At 40.2% G+C, this 20,496-nt stretch overlaps 1 protein-coding gene across 2 annotated transcripts in view; it reads right to left on the bottom strand.

Moving 5' to 3' along the window:
* The window catches only part of AFF3 (ALF transcription elongation factor 3), a 335,959-nt gene that overhangs the window by 176,284 nt on the left and 139,179 nt on the right, over positions 1–20,496 (bottom strand). For both annotated transcript variants that reach the window (XM_074859046.1, XM_074859045.1), the window contains exon 4: positions 3,419–3,463. In XM_074859046.1, coding sequence (XP_074715147.1) covers positions 3,419–3,463 — 45 coding nt within the window. The remainder of the gene's footprint in view (positions 1–3,418; positions 3,464–20,496) is intronic.

Here is a 20,496-nt window from a genome sequence, read left to right on the forward strand (position 1 = left end):
TCTCGACAGGGTTACTGTCTTGTTAATCAACCTCCTTCAGGACTGGAAGCTGTTCTGCGCCTCAGTTCTTGGGGGCCTTCTCTGGAAGCTGCAGTTTTCATGCACGATTTACAAAGTCTACAGAGCTCTGATACATTTGGTAAAACAACATCAAAAAAGGCTAGACTTAAGCTGTGGCACCCTGCGTTGCACCAGACAGCACAAAGACTATAAATTCTTGTCACAGTTAGTGCAGACTAAGATTTGGTGATTTTAAAGCTATACCTAAACTGATTTTGCAGCCCAGGTCCAGATGTTAGCTCTGGCCATGCCCTGAAACCAGAGGGTGACAAGATCAGTGCACAAACCAGCACTCTCCTCCTTTCACCTGCTGGGGGAAGGAAACACAGGGAAGCAGACTTGGGGCACACTTTCTACTGCCATTTGTCTTGACTGCAGACACACGGACATGCTATGAAAGGACCTATGCCTTGCAAAAGCCACAGCCTGACTTTGCAGGGAACACTATCTAGAAAGAGAGGATGTTTTCTCCTTTGTGTTGTGCAAGAGACAGATAAAATAGGGTACAATGTTCCTTAAACAGATACATTTTAAGCATCTTCTTCCTTTTGCTGCTGCTCCATAGGTGAAAGTGGCCCTTCCTACAATAAACACATTTCACTGCACCAGCCATCTTTTCTGAGGGGAACACAAGGATTGCAGCTCCTGTGGCTTTTCATTGTCTGCCTTTGGGCATCCATACGGGAACTGCATATTTTCTGTCCAAAAAGAAGCTAAACTTTGGTTTTACTATATGAATAGCACCTCCAAAAAAACATGGAAATGATGTTCCTTATAAAGAGTCTGTTTCAGAAAACCAGAAAATCTGTATTAAAACTGAATGGATCTGTTCAGGACAAAAAGAGGGCATGGAGAGGGCTGGAAAAGTCTGGATGCCACTAATTTACAAAGTGAGTAGCAATGGCACATTAGTACTGTTGCTGTTTTCACTAATTATGAGTAACAACCACCACTGCTGATCTGGATTTGTATTGCAAGAGTACCGAAGCACTGCTTTTGCACTACATAGCAGTTCCCTGACACAGAAAATTCACTTTTCAAGACAAAAGAGAGCAGATGGATATATCTGACCTGACCAGGCACTACAAGGGACAAGAGCAACAACAACATTCAAGCAGGAGAAAGAGTTGTATAGTCCTGACCTCACCACTGTTTTTCCACAGTCCTTGTGAAAAAGGAGGCTCTTAAGAGAGGATCTGAAGGTAGGTATGGAGCTAATTGGGAAAGTGTTCAAGGCTCTTCCCAGATCTGGTGGGAAGCATGGGAGGAATTGAGTTAAAACTTAGGAACATTGTGACAGAGGCTGGCATCACCAGGTAAGCTAAAGTGGGAGCTAATATGTTAGCATGGACTGTTAGACTTGAGGCCTTAAAATCAGAGACAAACAGCTGTACTTGATGTGATAGAGGAGATGACAGTGGTGAGATGTAAAGACAAATGTCTTTGGGCAAAATGTCAAGCTAGGAAAATGATCTGTGCAGCAGCATGAATGGAGGTGGGTAACATTGCATTTGTCAAAACCAAGGAAAGGATGTTGCAGCAATCAAGGTGTGTAATGAGAATTTGGACCTGAGGCTTATACCTCTGTGAATAAAGAGCTTCAGCTAGAAGTGCTATAGAATAACAATCTGCAAGATTTACATGTACTCTTAAACACAGAGACACAAGGAAATTTAGAATAGAAAGTGATATCTGGATTGCAGACCTGGAGGATGGGCGGATTGTAGAGGTTACCCATGATGACTGAATATTCATATGAGGACAAGAGATAGGGGATGAAAACAGCATGCTCTCTATGTTAGCCATGCTAAGCCTCAGCAGATAGCAAGACACTGATGAGAAGTGTGGCTTTTGAGCCGTGGGTTGTTTTATTCAGTTTTTAAGCAAAGTGAAAGAATTTGTGACTGAATCCTCAGGAACAAAAGGGTCTTATACATCCAAGGATGTCCTGAATGCTTCAACATGAGGCTTCACAAAAATATTTGTTGAGGAACGTTCCCAAGGGAAAAAAAAACTGGTTTGGAGATGCACCTTACCATCCCTAGTCATATAGTTCATTTTTCTTCTCAGCTGGGGTCTCTTGCACATCCATGTTCCTCTGAGTGGAAGAAACCATGTCTCTCCTACATTTTTTGCCTAATTGCACAAGTCAAATTGCACAACCTAAGGAGGAAGACCAGCTTTCTCGACTGCTCATTTTAAAAGCCTTGCATAAAAAAGGGGTGAATGAGTCTCACATCTCATCATGAATTCATGGTATCTGCTACTAATTTGTAACAAAACAGCAGGGACTTGAGGCTAAGGCTTGTTGAATATGCGGTTCAGTTCTACAAAAGCCTACTTTGTAAATGTTAGCTAAGTAAAAGCTCTGCCAGTGAAGTCATAAGCAATACATCATCATCACCCTTTGATAAACTCTTTGTCCAGTTTAAGTATTAAAAGCTGTATTTAACATATTCCGGGAGAATGGAGAAATGCCTCTAGAAACAACAGGCTTAATGCACTACTAATCTCTAAACCGAATATTTATAGCCTTGTAGTTTATAAACAATCTGAAATATTTGGGTACTGGATATCCAAGAGGTGGAAGCGCACACAGTAATGGAATTTACCATTCCATCTACCTTGTTTGGTGTTTCACTCACTATTATATCAGATTTATAAGCATTGTGAATTATTGAATTATCAGTTTAAAAAAAGAACCAAAAACCCCCCAGGAGTTAAAATATATGGAAATGTTTCATTGTTTATAAATTTGCCTCAGAAAATAATCAATATCAAAGTTGATTCAAGCCAAGATCTGTCTGGATGTGTATTAATTTGCTCCATAAAAATAAACTAGAAATTACTAAAATACAAGAAATAATAATGAACTATGGAAATAACTACAGATTTTGCACATTGTCATTATATAATGGACATAATGGACATAATGACATTACATAATGGATTCTAATTAAATCCAGGTGGAAAATGACCTTCCTAGACCTCCCTTCAAAATTAAGATTTTTGACAGTCATGATTAATGGAAACATGCACTTTGCATGGTTTGTAAACCTGAAACATCATTGTACATTTCAGTTTATAATTTACCCCATTATCTGCTTCTGCATGCATGAAGGTCAGCCGTATTGGCACAAAGTAGCAGTGAAATCCAGAGGCTCTGAAAGGTTGTTTTCACAGATTTTTTCAATTATTTTTCATGAGGAAATAATTTTGCCTACTTTTTCCTTAGAAAGATGACAATCTAAAAGAGTAATATTTTTAACAGCAGTAGTTGCAATATTCTTGTTATTCCCTTGTCTTTTTAGAGTAAACAAAAAGCACTGGAAAAAAATGTTTTTTTAAGGATTCCTACCCGCAATATTTCTTCAATGCAGCTGTTATCTCCTGTTCCACTGTCCTGTAAACAAAATGAGAAAATAGTTTGTTTGTGTTTTTAAAAGAAATAACAAATAGCTGGTTTGAGGACATGGTTGTCACATGAAATATATTCCAACCTCTATTACAGTTTCGAAATGAGGCCAAGTCTTTCCAGCATCTGAAAAGTTGCACTGCTAAAATTCTCAAATTATTCCCCATCAGCACCACAGGAAGATGTAATATTTGCAGTGTTTACATATGATTGCCACGTATTTGTATAAATTCATAGGATTTTGTTTATACCATTTTTGGGTGCGGTTCCTGCTGTTTTGTCTATACTGCATATGAGTAAGCATAAGCAAAACAGTTATTGCATGTACATAGATCCAATATGTGCATTTTATTTATATTAAATAAATAACATCTCGCCACAGCCTTTGCGCAGGAAAGCCTGCAGTGACACTGACCATGTGAAGCCTGACCGATGTACAGCCTGACGATGCACCTGTGATGCTGAGGGGAGAGCTGCAGAGACTGCAACACAGGTGGCAACACTGAGCACGGGCTAGGCAGCACAGCAGTCCTCAGAAGGCTACAATTTCCTAAAATGCTGACCCTGGGACTGAGGGCACAGAGGAATTCAGCTCTTCTGAATGGTATGGCTTCCATTCCAGAGAGGGTAAATCAGAGATTTGGCAGAGCAGCTATCCTTCTACAGGAACCATCCAGCTGGTGCCTTACCCACGTGCCCAACTTCATTAGGACCCAAACTTCTGCCAGCAATGATGAGACACCAGACTGCCATACTTATTCCCCCCTTTCCTGACTGGCTCCTGACCACAGCTGCATTGCCCAGCACAACTGAGAAGAAAGGGCACACCACAGATGGAGGTACTGGTGCTGAGAGGGTGCCTGTCTCCTGCAGCTCTCCACACGACACAGGTGGCTGCTGCATCAAGCAAGTTTTCTGGGGATTTACTTCGCCACCCTAAATTCCCTGACAGTTCTCCAAAGAAAGGTTTTTCTTCCTTTTGCATAACAGAACTAAGTCAAGAAGCAGGAGACTGGGGCTTGAGATCTTCCTGTGTGGGAAGTGGGGATAGAAACAAAATGACTATGATTAATTACTGTCCTCAAAGAGCTAGCAGAGATGGGAGCTTGGTCTTCGCCTCTCAAAAACACCTGGAGTTTCTGAGTTTTCAGGTTCCCACCTGGAGAAATATCAAAGCAATTTGATTTTCCAAAGTGCTGAGCTCTTCTCACCTGGAAATCAGATTTCTCTACCACATCTGTATTTGGGCACTCAAAAAATCACAAGGCATTTTCAAAAATGGATACATCTGTGCCTACCAGACCCAAATGATCCCACTAGCCAGTTTGTGCCAGTCCTGCTCCTGGACCATCACTGCTGCTCCCCAGCCTGAGCTGCATGACTGAGGAGGTCTGGATCTGCAGCCACTCGTAGCCTACCAGCTGTAACCAAGGTCAGAAGTATAACAACCATGCATATGCAAGGGAATAATTTATGTTTCATAATTTTTGGGGGCTGTTATTTCATGCCAATCCATAGAAAGTCGTAAGTGCTTTATTTTCAGCACTCCTGCTAAATCTTTGCTGAATATGGCCCTTGATTGTTAAACAAATGAATCATATTAACTCTTTTTGGTGCAATGCAGTCCGTCAGCTTTATAGTTGACCAGGAGTTACCCACTGATTTCAGAGGGAAAGGAACTAAGCATGCTATAAAGTCAGGCTTTGGAGTAGTACTCATATCTGATGTATGGATGCTGAAGAGAAACTGCAGCCCTGAGCAGATATCCCTGTTCTGATCTCAGCCCTGTCCCCGAGGACACAACGCCACCTGTGACCTTCCTGCTGCTGTAGCAGGGGTGCAAGTGCGAGGGTTCATTTTGCCAATGAACCTAACAAGACAGACAGAAACACCACAACAATCTCTGGATATTTAAGAATTTTAAAATTCATATTAGCTAATTTTTATTTCTCTTTTCTCTGTGGGTTTCCCTCCATTTTCTCCCTTTCCTTCCTCAACCCTCAGCCTATGACTTCTTATCCCATTAAGAACAGTGGAGAGTGTAAAGCCGTCATCATGAATGCCTTGTTTACAGAGCAAAGAATTTACTGCCTGACCTCAAGTTCGCTATTTGAGTCCATTGCCATCTTACAGAAGGAGGGATGAGATGACCTACCATCTTATGCTGTATACAATACATTGAAGTAAAGTGACAATACATGAAAGTAAAATGATGCTGTCTATTTTTGTGTGAAGACAAAACTACTGAAGGTAAATTTGACAATAGGCTATTTCAGACTAGGTTTAGAAACAAGCTTCTGTTACAAAATTAAATATCCCTCCTAGAAGTGTAATGAAGTAAGTCTGCAAATACTCATGAGTTAGAAATTACACTTTCCATTACCACAGAACTAAAACTTCAGCTCTTCTCCCTAGCACGTCATATCTCTGGGCAGGGAGTAAAAAAATTTTACACATCTCTCTCAATATCATCACACTGCCCTTCAAAAGGCAAATAAAGGCTGGAAACACAAAACCAAAGACAAGATACACAAAACTGAAAACAATGGAAAAAACCTCTCTATTTCTATATTTTCCTCTTTGTTCTTCAGCTTTTGAGTGCCCAATATTAATTTCTTAATTTCTTTTTCCTTTGAATACTTACATTACTGTTGATATCAAACTTTCTAGAATAAGGATGGGTGAGTTAAGAGACCATGTTCTACACACAGCAAGCAATTTCAATTTCATATGGCCTGGGGCCGTATTTTTTTTTTTGTCATGATATCATATAACACAATGCAGAATGTTATTATGGGACCTAAGGTATGTCTGAAAAGTGTCTGTAGATGTTGGTAAGGAAGAGACTCCCCATTCTCACTTGAAAAACTCTTCACTACATCTCTACTCACATTATAGAGGAACCCACACTGCCTGCAAATTCTGGCAACCTGAATTTAACTTCATGGCCATATTTTAATTATCAAAAAATAAAAGTTAGTAAATGTTTCTTGGAATCTGAATTAAAAGAAGAGACTGCATTACCTGCAGGCAACAAATAGCATAGAGCACTCGATGTGCTATTTGCATCAGTGGACTTGTCTGACCAAAATACTACTGCACTGGTGCTGGCTGCACGATGCAGCACCTGCGTAAGGCTGACATCTGCAGTGCCAGCAAAGCAGTCCCTCCACCCTCTCAATAGCCCGCACACCACAGTACATTTGTGCAATAAATGTTTTAATTACTTAAAATAAAAAATGAAAATTAAAACAAAATAAATGTTTTGAGGCTGCTGTTCCCAACTAAGCCAATGAGCTGCTACCCTGTATTTATTCTGACATTGATGAACCCAGCTCATTTGCCTCACTTTGCATTTTGCGATCTGTCATAACAAACTCGCCTCACTGAATCTCCAGTGAACCATCAGCAAAATACTGGAAGGTCTCAGGCAGCTATCAGGGGCAGTGGGCTCCAGCCTCTTCCCCCTCCAATGCTGTGCCCATTACCTTCATTCTTCAGTCAGTGCAGCCTGAAGACTGCCAAACATATGCACACACGTGCGGCTGGCATACAGTCTGGCAGGAGGATGCGAGGAGCTGCCACCGAGGATAACGGCAGTGGCTGCTGAAGAAATAGCCGGGAGCATCGCGCTGCTGATAACAGGAGCAGCTAATTACCATGCAAAGCACAGAGAACTGTAAGAAACAAGGCTGACTAAAGGCTACATCGAATTCTTGAGAAACAGTATGTCATTTCAAAAAAAGCTACATCTGTACAATTTTTATTTCAGAGCATTACTTTATTTTTTTTCCCTTACCAAGAGCTTTCACATGGAGATATATAAAGAAACCTCTCTGAAAGGAATTGCCTATCTGTGATACTTTTCCCTCCTTTCAAATCTTTGTGTTAAGGAAAGCAAGAAAAATCTTCTGCAAGTATCTATTTCCATTTTAGTCTAAGAGATTTTTATGGTGCAAGCTTTTGGTGGTGTTATTATTTGGACTGTGCTAAGTGTTTTTACAAAGTCTCCAGAAGTTATTGGATTTTGACTCCAGTATAAATTAGGCATGATTAAGATCTCCAGAAGGCCGAAGTATGTACTCAGCCTCTTCCACTTGGCAGGAGCCAGGCTGGCTGTGTCAGCGCTTGAATGCAGGTCATCTGCAACCAGCAGTATGGCAGTGGCCACCACGCGGCCACCCTTTAGGCGTCACCTCTGCCTCCAGGGCAGGTCTCACCCCTGCACTGCACAGGCACTGCACAGCATTGCTGAACACGGGGCTGCAGGATTTCCCCTGGGACGTAAAGTGACGCTTCAGGCAGTAAATGTTGGCAGACAATAACCTAAATCCATGATTTTAAAAAATAGGAAAAAAGGGGAAAAGCCTACATTGATGGACATTGATCTGAAAGCATATTAGAAATGCCTCTTTGCCAGACAAGACCATGAAAGTATGGAGATACACACACACGCATGCACATATGTATATATAACATTTTCTATACAATCCATTTGCTAGAGAGGAACTTTGAGAATGAAGAAGATAAGTAAAGTCCTTATCTTTTTACTTATTCATACATGAAGCCTCTGTCTGTTGGGTTGTGGATAACCATTGCCTTCAACAAAGTTTCCCTTCAATCATTTCTCTGAAGAGATCTTAATACCTTCAAGTCATGGAATAAAATGTTGAAATTTAACAGGGAGACGTGCCTGAGACCAGAGAGGTGACTTCTGGGGTTTCTGTAGAAATACAGCCAGGCTGTGTAAAGAATTTTTTGGGGAGAGGTCATTTGCAGGTGCCCAGGAAGGGTTTTTAGACATTCAGGGCTTAACTTGCTGTTGATTTCTTTACATGTGCTACATCCTCCAAAAGGCTCTGTATGGGATGGATGTGCCGAACCCACACTGCTCTGGAGAGAAAAGGCAGGATTTCGGACCTCATGAAAGGTGGGCTGGTTGAAAACTCACTTTTTTGTCCCTCAGGAAATGCCCACCTTTTGGAACATATTTTCATTCTGAACTGGGGGTGGGGGCAGGCACCTACATGTAGATTTTATGCCATTGGTTATCCTTCCATTAAAAATGTAATTGTGTGACATCATTACCTTCAAAATGAAATTTTAAGAAGTGTTCTTCAGTTCAGCTGAGAAATGAAAGTTCAATCAGATCAAAACACTTTAAGAACAAATTTTAAGGAATATAAATAAAATTTGTAGTTACAGAACAAGATATAGCCTAAATCAAGAAGTCATTAAAACAAAATAAATATTTGACTTCAAATTTGGTAATTTTTTACATTAAGAAAATATCTTCTTCAAACAAGAATGAAGGTAGGTTTGGTCAAAATCAGCACAGATGCAGACATTTTCAGTTCTGATAAACTGAAATGTCCCATAGGAAAAGGGCTGAGTAGCAAAAACTTCTGACCAGAACAGAATTAAAAATGGTATTTCTCTTTTTTTTTTTTTTCTCTAACATGAATGGCATTTCCATCTTGATGGGTGATGTGAGACCTTCCAGCAATGTTTCCATCTACTTTAACAGGGCTGGACTTCAGGGACCCATGGCATACTGTAGTCCCCCTCACTTCACCAATGGGTGTTAGCAATGCTGGGCACTTCATAGCCCTTAAACAGAGAAGACTCCTCGTCTCTCTCTGAAGATGTGGGCAAGCAAGGCTGAACTGGGTAGGGCCATGCCAAAGAAGAAAAAATGAAGAGACTGCTGAAGAAGCTTGATTTTCTGTTGTTCCTGATATTTGAAAGCTTTACTTTGCACTCGTGCTGTTTCTTACTGCTAATTTGGAGTGCCAGTGGCCATGGTCTGTTGATACAGGAGTTTTCTCCTGCACTGTGCACTGCTGTGAGTAGGAACTGCTTCTTTTTTACTATGAGGAATTGCTGCTACTTCCTTAGATGTGGAGACATACAGGAGGGAGATGGGGATGAACAGCTGAATTCTCCACAAACTCTGTGTCAGAAAGTGTTGCACTAATTAAAGTTATTAAATCCATCTAATTTACAGTGACTGTTAATAAACTGTTACCCTTAATAAGCCCATTCTCTTTTGAAATGGAGCCTTCATATTTATTATGAGGATTATTTTTCCTACCGTGGGATCTTGCAACATTGTTCTTGGTTTAAAAGGGAAGAGGAAAAAGGTTAACAAAGATGTTATTTCAAGGAAAAAAAAAAAGGAATAAAGAGCAAGTGATGAAAATCTTTGCTTTAATGAAAGTATCTGGCTATACTAATTGGGGGTCTCACTGCAACTGGAATATCATGATGCCCCAGTCTTGTACCAGGAACAGGAAGATATTCTGGCTAATTGAAGAAGATGAATCAAAAATATCTGTAGATAGACAGAAACACCAAATGATCTGATAGACTTGCCGTGCACACTAGAAAGGAGATGCTAATTGGCCAAGAGTACTTTTTGCTCTCGATGAGTGGTACTCACTCAGAAGAGTCTGCTCAGCAGCTCTCACGCAACCAAGGTAGGGCAGCAGCTTTTGGAGAGCAGAGCTTTCAAGAAGAAAGACTGCAGAGGAGTTTATATGCAGTGTACCGCCAGCCTTAGGCTGTGATGGCCCTATATGCAGACCTGAGGGGCCAGAGTGAGAGAAAAGATCCTGCCTCTGTGGTTCAGGCTGACATCTAGTTGAAGATGGATTTACCGTGGAAGTATAAGTAAAGGCATTCACCGTATTGTTGTTTTATTTTTTTAAATAGCAGGGAGATGAGGTTACAGTGTAACTCCTCCAGTGCATGCCCGTGGCTTGCCCCAGAGCTTGAAGAACCTCTTGAGCATGCAGCACCCGACCTGAACTAAGTATGGAAAGGCCAGGGTAAGGAAGTGAGGTGATGCTGAAGGGCCACTGTCTGGATGGCTGCTGGGAGCTTCACTAGAGCTTAGGCACCTACAGCCCAGTTTGGAGGGGATTTAGTAGTACTGGGTCCAGCCATCTGTTGAGAGGTCATCTTCAAAATGATGAGATGGTCTGAGACCAAGTCTCAGTGTCCACACCACAAAAAAATGAAGAGAATTAAAGGCCAAGAACCCTTCTGAAACCTCTTCACCCTTGCCACCCCTAAGGACCATCAAACAATCAATGACTGGAGCTGCACTGGTAACATTTCATCTAGTAAAAGATGCTTAGGAGCCTCAAATGAAACCTACTGGCAGATCAGTGGAGCAATTTTACAGGCTTTTACATTATATTCATAAAAATAAAAGTCCAAACATGCCAGAATTACACTGTGACCCAGAACGATAAAAGGGAGCTGTAATAGAGAAGAACTGCATTGTTCTATTAATAAAATATAAAGGGTTTATTGTTATTGGGAAAGATTGACTGTATCAAATCAATACCATGTCACAGTATATTAATGTTTTTCTTCACTAATGAAAAAATAGGGTCCGATGTGATTACACTCTCTTGCTACCCATTTGAAAAATATAATGGGATGGTAATAATGAAGATTGCAACTTGCAATTTTAATCCTTGCTACATGCTTGATCCTGGGAGGTGCTGAGTATGTGACCTTGGCTTTCAGTGAAGTTAAGAGGAGCTGAAGGTAACTGGCATTCACCAAAATGCTGTCAACAACCCCATGAACGGACTCCACAGTCCCTCTTCCCACCCAAAAATTGGAAAACGCCAGTGGGTACCTCTATGAATGCCTTCAGCGTACTACATTTTCTGAAGCACTGTATGTATGCTCTGAACATATTAACTGACTGTGTGCTTGACACAGTGGTCTATTTGTTGGCAAGTTTACATTATGGACACCAGAGTCTTTTGGTTTTGCATCAGGAAAGGCTTTTTAGTGAAGATACGGGCTTCTCCTTTCAGCCCACACAGTCCTTCAACAGACACCGCAAGGACCCTGCCCTGGGAGCGATAGAGATCAGCTTTTCTCCCCATTAGATGCCTGTCCTCCTTGCTGCACAGATGGCCAATTAGTGTCAACTGGAATGTGGTATTTTTAGTGATGTGGACACTTGTCTGCTAGGACCTGGACTGAGACCAATTGATTGCATTTAATATATTGTCTGTGTTTGTTTGGGGAGAATATGTAACAACTGTATAGCAGCAACAGTTGGAAAAACAAGTATTATGGAACTGTTAATCTTTTTGTGACATTTTAATATGAATTTACCATCAGCTAGTATAATATTCAATAAATTAAATGGATTATTTTGCCAAGAGATCCTTTAAAAATGTTAATTAACAATAAATCAATAAAAACTATTCAACATGAAAATCAATTACATCCCTGTTTACATTATTTAACTCCAAACATTTCTGTTTTGTGTGCTTGTAATTAGCAAGCTATAAAAGATGCCATAAATAGGCGCATAATGAGAGGAACTGTTTATAAATGATAATTGGTATTCATTCCCACTGAGCTAAAGGTTATGTGATTACAAACTATCATGCTGAAAGGGTTAAACCTCTTACAGATAGAAGGTTTTACAGTACAGAACTCTGCAGAAATCTCTCCCATAAAAGGCCCCTGATGGAAGAAAGCCCTTGTACATGAGTGTTTGATGGAAAGAGCAACATCTATCAGGTGTTCCTTAAAGCCTACTTGCATCCATTTAGAAATGGCTCATGGGGAAAAGTCTACCCTTTGGGTGGTGGTGGAGGCTATAGGAAATGGAGCCTGCCATGAGGAATTCAATATTGATAAAACACCATCATCTGAGCAATATCTCTACTAAGCCAAAAGAAAAGATATTAACACTGAAATGCTATTAAAAATCTGGGTGACTCCTGTTAACAAAGCTGAGGACAGGACAAAGGAAACAAGGGTGGTTTCTGTCATGATGGGTAACAAAGATGTTGCTCTACCCAGTACCTCACTCAAAGATTAGGACCAAAGAGGGTCTGGTTTTCACAGAGGGCTAAAAGAGAGTTACAGGATCTTCATGTGGCAGCCAACAGCCCAGAACACTGAGCAGCAGCCTGTATGTCCAGAAGGTAACACTGGACTATTTCTCATTATAGGCTCTTACACAGAGATGAAAAAAATGTTTCCTAGGGAGAAACAACCTCTCATTAATCCTAATGCTGAAAACTGCCTTCTCAATTTTAGAGACTGAGACCTGATCTAGACTTAACAGGTAAAAAACCCCATGATTGGGAGACCAGAGTAACATTTGGCTTTCTACTAAAGCCTTTTGTTAGTGCAAAGATGTCACCAACATCTGACAGTTTTGGCTTTGACAGTGTCTTCACCCCAGCAAAATAAACCTCATTCATTAACTGCAATTGCTTTTGAGGGCAACAGTCATCAAGAACCCTTGATGGAGCAGGTCCGAAGCATGGGCAGACCAGTGAGCATCTAGCAATAAAGCAGCAGAGTTAATGTATTTGCAAAACCAAAGAGAAACCACTTTTTCTACCTTGCCTGGGCAGAGCTGATGTGTGTTTCCTTCCTTTCTGGATCGTGACTTAAAAGTGAATGAATTTTGGCCTGAGACACTTACATTGTAGTGCTTTCCTTGATTCCTTGTAGTGCTTTCCATGAACCAAAATACAATTGTTTCATGGAAAATATGGATCAGGATCGGGAGTTTAAAAAAAGTCTATTATATGTAAGAAACAGAGTACCTTACCATACTCTCAAACCACATGCATTTGTTTGAGAATGACTGCTCAGTCTCCTTGATAACACTGCAAAAACATATTCTGGTCATGGCAGTTATGACCTGGGCACCTATTTGCCCAAGTGGGATATAATTTACTTCTGGATACCCAAAGTTTTACCAATGTGATGAACTATTCTATGCATCTGCATCTTTAAATCAACCCCTTGATTCCTCTGGTCAGCTCAGGTGGATTCTCTTAAAATCCACATGGAAATTGATAAATAGCACAATTCTCCAAGATGCAACAAAAATCTCAGCAGAGTTTTATTGTGCTCTCAGCATTCCTTAAAGTCAAAAGAAAAATCCAGCCATACTCTGGTCACTGACAGACTGATAGAAACACACTCACTGCAAAACCACTGAAAATAGTACTCTCTAAAGGTTTTACAGAGTTAATAGGACACATAAAATTTCAAATAAAATGTCAGTGCTGCACTATTTTAGGGCTCAGACATGTAAGTTTCTTCCAATTAAGAATGTACATGACACCATGTATATATCAAGGCATACATATATATATGTATGAATACACCATACAAAAATCCTCTGCAAAAGTTTCCTGAAAATTCCCCAAACAACAAAGCAGATGTCAAATCTTATCAACTGTAGCCTTAATATGGGAATCAATAAATTCAGCAAATGTAGAAAGTTGTAGAGTAGACAAATACCTTCCTTATTTTTCCTGTCCTCTCTTTCCCAAATCCCACCGAAGATTTATTTTCCCATCAATTCACCACAGGCCCATATCAGTCCTCTTTGGTGGGGGACAGAAAGCCCTTTGGCCAGCTAAGCAGAAACCAGGCACTGCTGTGCTGCATTGCAGAGGACGTACCTCCAGAAGTCAGGATACCTCCACATCTGCAAAACCATCTGCCCCAAGGAGTGGCAGCTGCCCAGCACTTGTCCCTGCTTTCCTGGGGGGTCCATGCCAGCACCCTACTGTTTGGGCAATCGCAAGACCAGAAGCAGGAGAATAAATGTCCCAGGTTTGGGGAAGGTAGCTCCCAAGTAGTCGTTTGCTACTAGTTAATATTTTTAGATTGAAGCCACACTGGTCCCTCAGGCTTGGAGGACAAAAGCTTGACTTAAAATGATCTTAGTCCTTTCTCTTTTGGCTTTCACTTTTCTCTTCTTTCCATATATTCTCAGGTTATCCCCTTTTAAAGGGGATATTGCATCTGAAAGTCACAATGCTTTCTGATTTTCTTTCTGCCTGTCACTGTTACAAGTAACAGTGAAATACAGAGAGAAAGTAGAAAGAAAAATTGGCCTCAGCTTTTCCAGATTTTCTGTCTTTGAAAGAGTTTGCTTGTCCTTCCAGTAAAGCAGACATTTGCCAGCTCCCAGCTGTTTGCATTGAGCTCTCCGACACAGCTAAAGGCTAATGGAGTGCCACTTACAAAACATAGAAATACAAAACTGTAGAGACCACAACTATTGGTCATGTTGCTCAAGAGCTGTAACTGCTTTTTACTGTCACAGTTTTCTTTTTAACACAGAAAATGAGCCACAAGTCACTTTATAACAGTTCAGGGCCACAGAGGCATGACTGGTGTATGGACTGCAAAGCCCTGGCTGGTGCCTCAAGAACTGCTCTCCCAACTGCCTTACTGCCAAAAAATTATTTGAAATCCTGTATGCACCAGCATTTGCACACATGCAATACACAATACAGTGAGGGGAAATAAAAGAGAGAAATGGATAGTGAGAGTAGAGTTTAATATTTACTGGACTGTGGACCAAAACCAGTATTGTGCTGCAAGAGAGGGGTTTCTGAATTTTCTCAGAAAGGTTAAGTTGCCCTTAGGTTTGGTTTGGGTTTGATTTCCAAAACTTTCATTGGAAAGCTTCAAAAAGGCGAGCTGCCTCTTGGATTTCTATTTTTATTTTTTTCAACAGATGAGGTGATCCTCTACTTAAAAACAGGTTATTTTATCTCTAGAGGAAGAAATGTTCAATGTAGCCCCATTTCATTTTAAATGGAACCTAAATGGAAAGAAAATCTCTAATACTGCTATAGCTCACAGACATTTTCATCTAGGTCAAGTACAACAAATCTGCATTTTTCAAGTGGCAGAGCCAGCGCTCTGTCCCTGTAAAAACTGGAAGGTCTTGTGGCACCCCAAATTATAACAACACGTACAGAAAACAGGAGTACAGTTGGAAAGCCTTTGAGCTATGAAACCACATGCTTCCCTTGTTATGTGATCTTGATGAATTTATTTCTGTGGCTTTTATTCATGTTTCAGGACGTTGAATCCTTCAAACTTGTTAGTATTTTCCTTTTTTATTGTCCTCTGATGGCTTTCACTGTTTTATTTCATTCTTTTGTTCCCTGGTGTAACTGAAGGTAATGCAGTCCTGGGACTATTACCCTCCATCTCTTTGATCTGGCAGTGGATATCAACAAAGAAGTTATTTGTTCTCAACACATTAAACCCTTCTGCGTAGCTTTTTACAAATTCTGTTATGCAACTTTGATACGGCCTGGAACGAGTTGTCAGGTACTGAAAGACAGGGGAGCACAAAGACCTCTCCAAAAGTCTAGCTATGAATGGTGTCATCTTGCTGTTTCACTTTCAAAGGTGGCTCATACGGGTTTGCTGAATAGGAGTCGTTTGACGGCAGACATCTGAATTTGTATCACAGACTCTAAGACACCTTTATAAGAACTCTGAATATCTTAGTTGAGTCCTGAGGATCAAAGCTTCCTATGTAATAAACCTATCACGGGTTACTCAGGGAGATTTTCAGCATCGGTAACAATGGCAGCTGATTTGCTTCGCATAACAAGCTACCTATAGAATATAAGGGTTGTGATCAATACTTTAACTAGCGAGATGAAAATCTACCTGAAACTCAGGAACTGTATAAAGGTCTCATAATTTACTTTATAAACCATCTCCTATAATTTTAAGACGCACATGCATCAAGCGTTCCTTGAAATACATTAAATCTTGATTTTTGAAATCAGAGTACTAGAATAGTAAGTAGAATTGGCAGCATAAATGAATATAATGCATAAAACACAAAAAGCTCTTGGCTGGCTTTTGTACACGCCATTAGAAACAGAGAAACACACATTGTTTCACAGTGATCTGCATTAAATATATTTGTTATGGGTTTGAAATACTCCAAACTATTTGTTTTAGATGAGAGAGGATGCTCTGCATTTATGATATATGATACCACATTGTCATCAATTGTCATGCTTTGTTTATAGGACTGAATAATTTGTAATCATCAGATTACTATGTTTAGTCTGCACTCTGGTTTTCAGAGAATGTGTATTAAACAGATCAAATCCTTGTATCTTTTATTTATTTGTTTGTTTATGAAAGAAGTGATGAGTGGCTCATTCCCCTGAGAATTAACTATTTGGTGAAGGGCTCTGAGTTTCAGGTGCCGGTTGTTCTTGGAGAGAACAGAGGGGCAAAACTGCTCTTGGACTCTGATTTTTAATTGTGTACCTATATTGCCATGTAGGGATGTTAGGTAATAACACCAGAGGAAAATGAAGAAGATACAAAAGGATATGCAAATTCTAAGGGTTTCCTTCAGCTTTCTGGATCCCTTTCTCCAGCCATACTTCCAGCAGCATTTCCTGCATGTTTTATCTGCAGATGCTGCTCTAAGTCATCTGTACCCCAGCTAAATATTGGGCAGGTAGAGGATGAGGAAGCCCCACCAAAACATGGATCCTCCTGTACCATTTGCAGCAACAGGTACTTTGTGAGGAACAGAGTGAAATGCTCCTGGCAAAACCCTCTCTTTTTCATGATCCTGTTTCTGCCAGAGAAATACAGCTATGAAACAAGATACTCTATCAAGGGTTGCAGGCAGACTTTTAGCTGTTTCTGTGCACGGGAAGGCACAGCCCTGGCAGTCAGGAACTGGCTTGTTGCTGTTGACTGCTGTAGGGCTGGTGGAAAAATCCACAGTAAAGAGCACTCCCTGTCTAATTTAAATTTTATATACATTTATCCTATAAACGCAACAGGATTTTAAATACCTGCAGATGGGAAATCAGTCAACAGCTATGGGCTGAATGTGTGTAACACTTAATCCATGGGGACTGCACAGGCACAGCAGCCCATCTGCACAAATCACCTATGCAGGTCTCAGGCACAGGAGAGTAACAGTTACCGCTCACTCACTGCCCAAGCTACCCTGTTGATGGAACTATATAAACTCAAGTACAAGGAAACAATGGGATTACTCATTCCTAGAAAATAATTACAAAATCAAATCATTGCCTTTGCAAAAGCGTAATATTCGTTCATTTGCCACGCAGAATATCTGTACCTCTAAGCTAAAGAAGAAAAAACCAGCAAGAATGAGACAGAAGCCAAGCTTACATTTCCATCCTTATCTCTCTGTACCTATACTCTCTCGGAGGTCCCTGCTTGCATAGCAGCTGCTGAATTTCTACAGTTTACAGTCTGGTATATTAAAATAAACTAGCACTGATTTTGGCAATTTGCAGTCATGCAGTTGCTGCTGCTGCATAAACAGTTGATGGATCCCTACAGCAGAGGCAGGAGCTCTTCATCTGTGCCCACTTGCACGTCAGACCTCTCAGTCTGTACAAGAATTAACCACAGCAGAGACTGCTGTGTGAACATACCCAAAGTCACCCATTATTTGTGTCTCACTGCAGCTCAGAGCTCGATCAATGCTAACAACACAAAAGATGTGACTTTCAAAAGTAGCATATCTTGCCTTTTGATCAGATGGAAAGAATTAAATGGGGATGTCTTGATTAAAAATAGTCTGCAGTAATTTGCATTTTGCATGCATGCACATCACGATGAAGGCTTGTATAGCACTTTACAAACACACAATCAGAAACATGTATGTAAACAGATGCATATGTAATATAGTACATCTATATATGTAGTGGCATTTATAAGTTTAGATATGGAATATGGCTACAATTCTATATGGGCAACACTATACATTTTTAGGAAGGATAACAAAGAGTACATTCTGTAAAGTACAGAGTCTAAAGGGTTGGAGGTATTTTAGGTAGGCAGAATGTAAATTAGGGTATCAACTGAAAAAAAAAAAGTCCTAACAACCCCTAAAAAACCCCCTTAAAAACCCAAACCAGGTATTCTGAAAACAAACAGGCCTGTTCACAAGACCCCTGCTTTTCCAAATCGAGCCTGCAGACTTTAAGCTGATTTCTCAGGCTCAGTCCTTCACAAGAGGGGAGACAGGGCATTGTGCACGCTGGAGCAGCATCCCCAGGGCTTTCACACACAGCCCCTGGGTCCAGCCATGGGGTCCCACCCAGAGATCTACACGGACTCAGCAGCAGCTCTCCAAACAGCAGGCTGCTATTGGTGCCCAGAAATACCTTTAGCACACTTTGAGAGGAAAAGTAGCCAAATATTTCTGTCTGCCCACCAATTACCTGAACACAGTCAGCTCACAGTGTTATAAAATGTTCCCATAATTTGTTTGTCCACAAAATATGAAACAGAAAAAATCTATGGAATACATTGGTGGCTGACTAGCAATTTCTTCAGAAATCAGAAAGATAACTGAAATTGGGATCTCATGTTCCAGATGATCAGCACCACCTTGCACATGGAAAAATCAATATGAGAATCTGTAGAATTAGATATAAGAAAATACTTCTTACTGTGTATTGCTACCTGCTTTACTGTCAGCTGGACTTCTTGCAAAGTGTGGAGGATGGCTTTGGAAAGAGGAAGGAAAACAACATCAAATATTGCCACCTCTTATCACAATGAACACAGCAAAGCTGTACGTCATCTTGTTTTACATGCTCTCACGAAAAGCTAACTGAGCAACTGGTGCGCTCCCGCAGCAAGGCAAATTAAATCTTTGACTTGTTTCACCCTTAAGATCAGATGTCACTGCTGCTGAGCAGATCTACTACTATAGGAAGAGTAGAAGCGGGAACGTAGGTGAAATTACAGTTTGTGCTCAATAAGGGTCTAAACTCTGATGTTTGATACAAAAGCAGTGTGTCTTCTAAGACAAACCATAAAAATACAATTATTGTAATAGTGTATAATTTACCCAAATATTTTGACATTTTTCCAGAGATAGTCTGTTTTCTGGTATTTGCATACCTTTGACTCTAGAGTATAGGCATGTATAAGCACCGAAGAAGGCAAGACAGCAGGCAATTATTTACTGATTAAGGAGTGGATGGGCTTGAAGTTTAAAACATTAGCATTCCTATTTCACCCCCATCCTTCCAGAGGAGGAAGAAGGACACATGAAATAGAAAGTTTTCAACTTGTAGAGATTCTTAATTCATGACATTAATGCCATAAATTCCTCCTCTTTGCTCTTTTGACTTACTGCTGTCTCCTGGTATGCCCAGGTCAGCCACACTCAGCTCGCATTTACTTTGCTGAGGTGGTAAAGGTTACACAACTCAGATTTTTTTCCATTTCTAAAAGAAATGAATACAAACTCAGCTAATTTGTATACAGCTGCAGGCAATATAAACATGGCTGGTTAGAATTCTTTATATAGTATAAGCCTTTGTACTCCATACTTCATGGAAGTTAATAAGTAGGTGTCAAACTCTGAATTAAAATTCCCAGAAGAGGACACAGCACAAAGGACAATAAAAATGATTTTTAAATAATCATAGGGATAAATAGCATCCACTTCTGACAAATGTAAGTGCTGGCATAAAATGTTATTAGGCTACAGAGATTTTCTTTTGTTCAGGAAGTATGTTTTATTCTCCAGCAGTGTCATTCATCATCCTAATGAGCCCTCAAAATGTAAATTAAATAGCAAAGACTGATTCATTCAAAAACATCTTTGTGCTGTGTGTTAAACCATTTTTCTACTTTTATCCTTATATACTGGTTCATTCTTTCATTGCAAAATAACCCCTCAGCCCTTGTATACTTTAATGGCCAAGTTCAAGCAAAGCATATTTTCAGTAAACACTGTTTATTCATTGGTGCTTTTGGTACAGTAATTTAAAAAAACCCCTCATTTAAAAATGTTGTGCCCCTTAAATTATATTTGATCCAGAAAATCTCAGAAACCTGTGCATGCATGTGGGTTTTGTTTTATTCAGCGTCACTTAGTCCAGGGAAACCCTCAATGGAAAAGGATTAGTAGAAATTTCAAGCAGCACTAATTTACTGAACTGAATACATTAACAACTAAGCAAACACCATATTTTTGGAAATGGCAGAAACAAAAAAAAAGAACCCAGGATCATGAGCTAAATTAGTTCAGATTTCTTGTTATCTGTTGATAAGGACATTACACATTCTTACCAGGAATGCAGAAAAGAGGCTTCATACTTGACCTGAATTTATGCATGAGCACACACACAACAACAAGAGCGACAAGGAACAGGGCTTCTCTGGAG

The sequence above is a fragment of the Strix uralensis genome, chromosome 2, assembly GCF_047716275.1.
Source record: "Strix uralensis isolate ZFMK-TIS-50842 chromosome 2, bStrUra1, whole genome shotgun sequence".
Classification (NCBI taxonomy): domain Eukaryota; kingdom Metazoa; phylum Chordata; class Aves; order Strigiformes; family Strigidae; genus Strix; species Strix uralensis.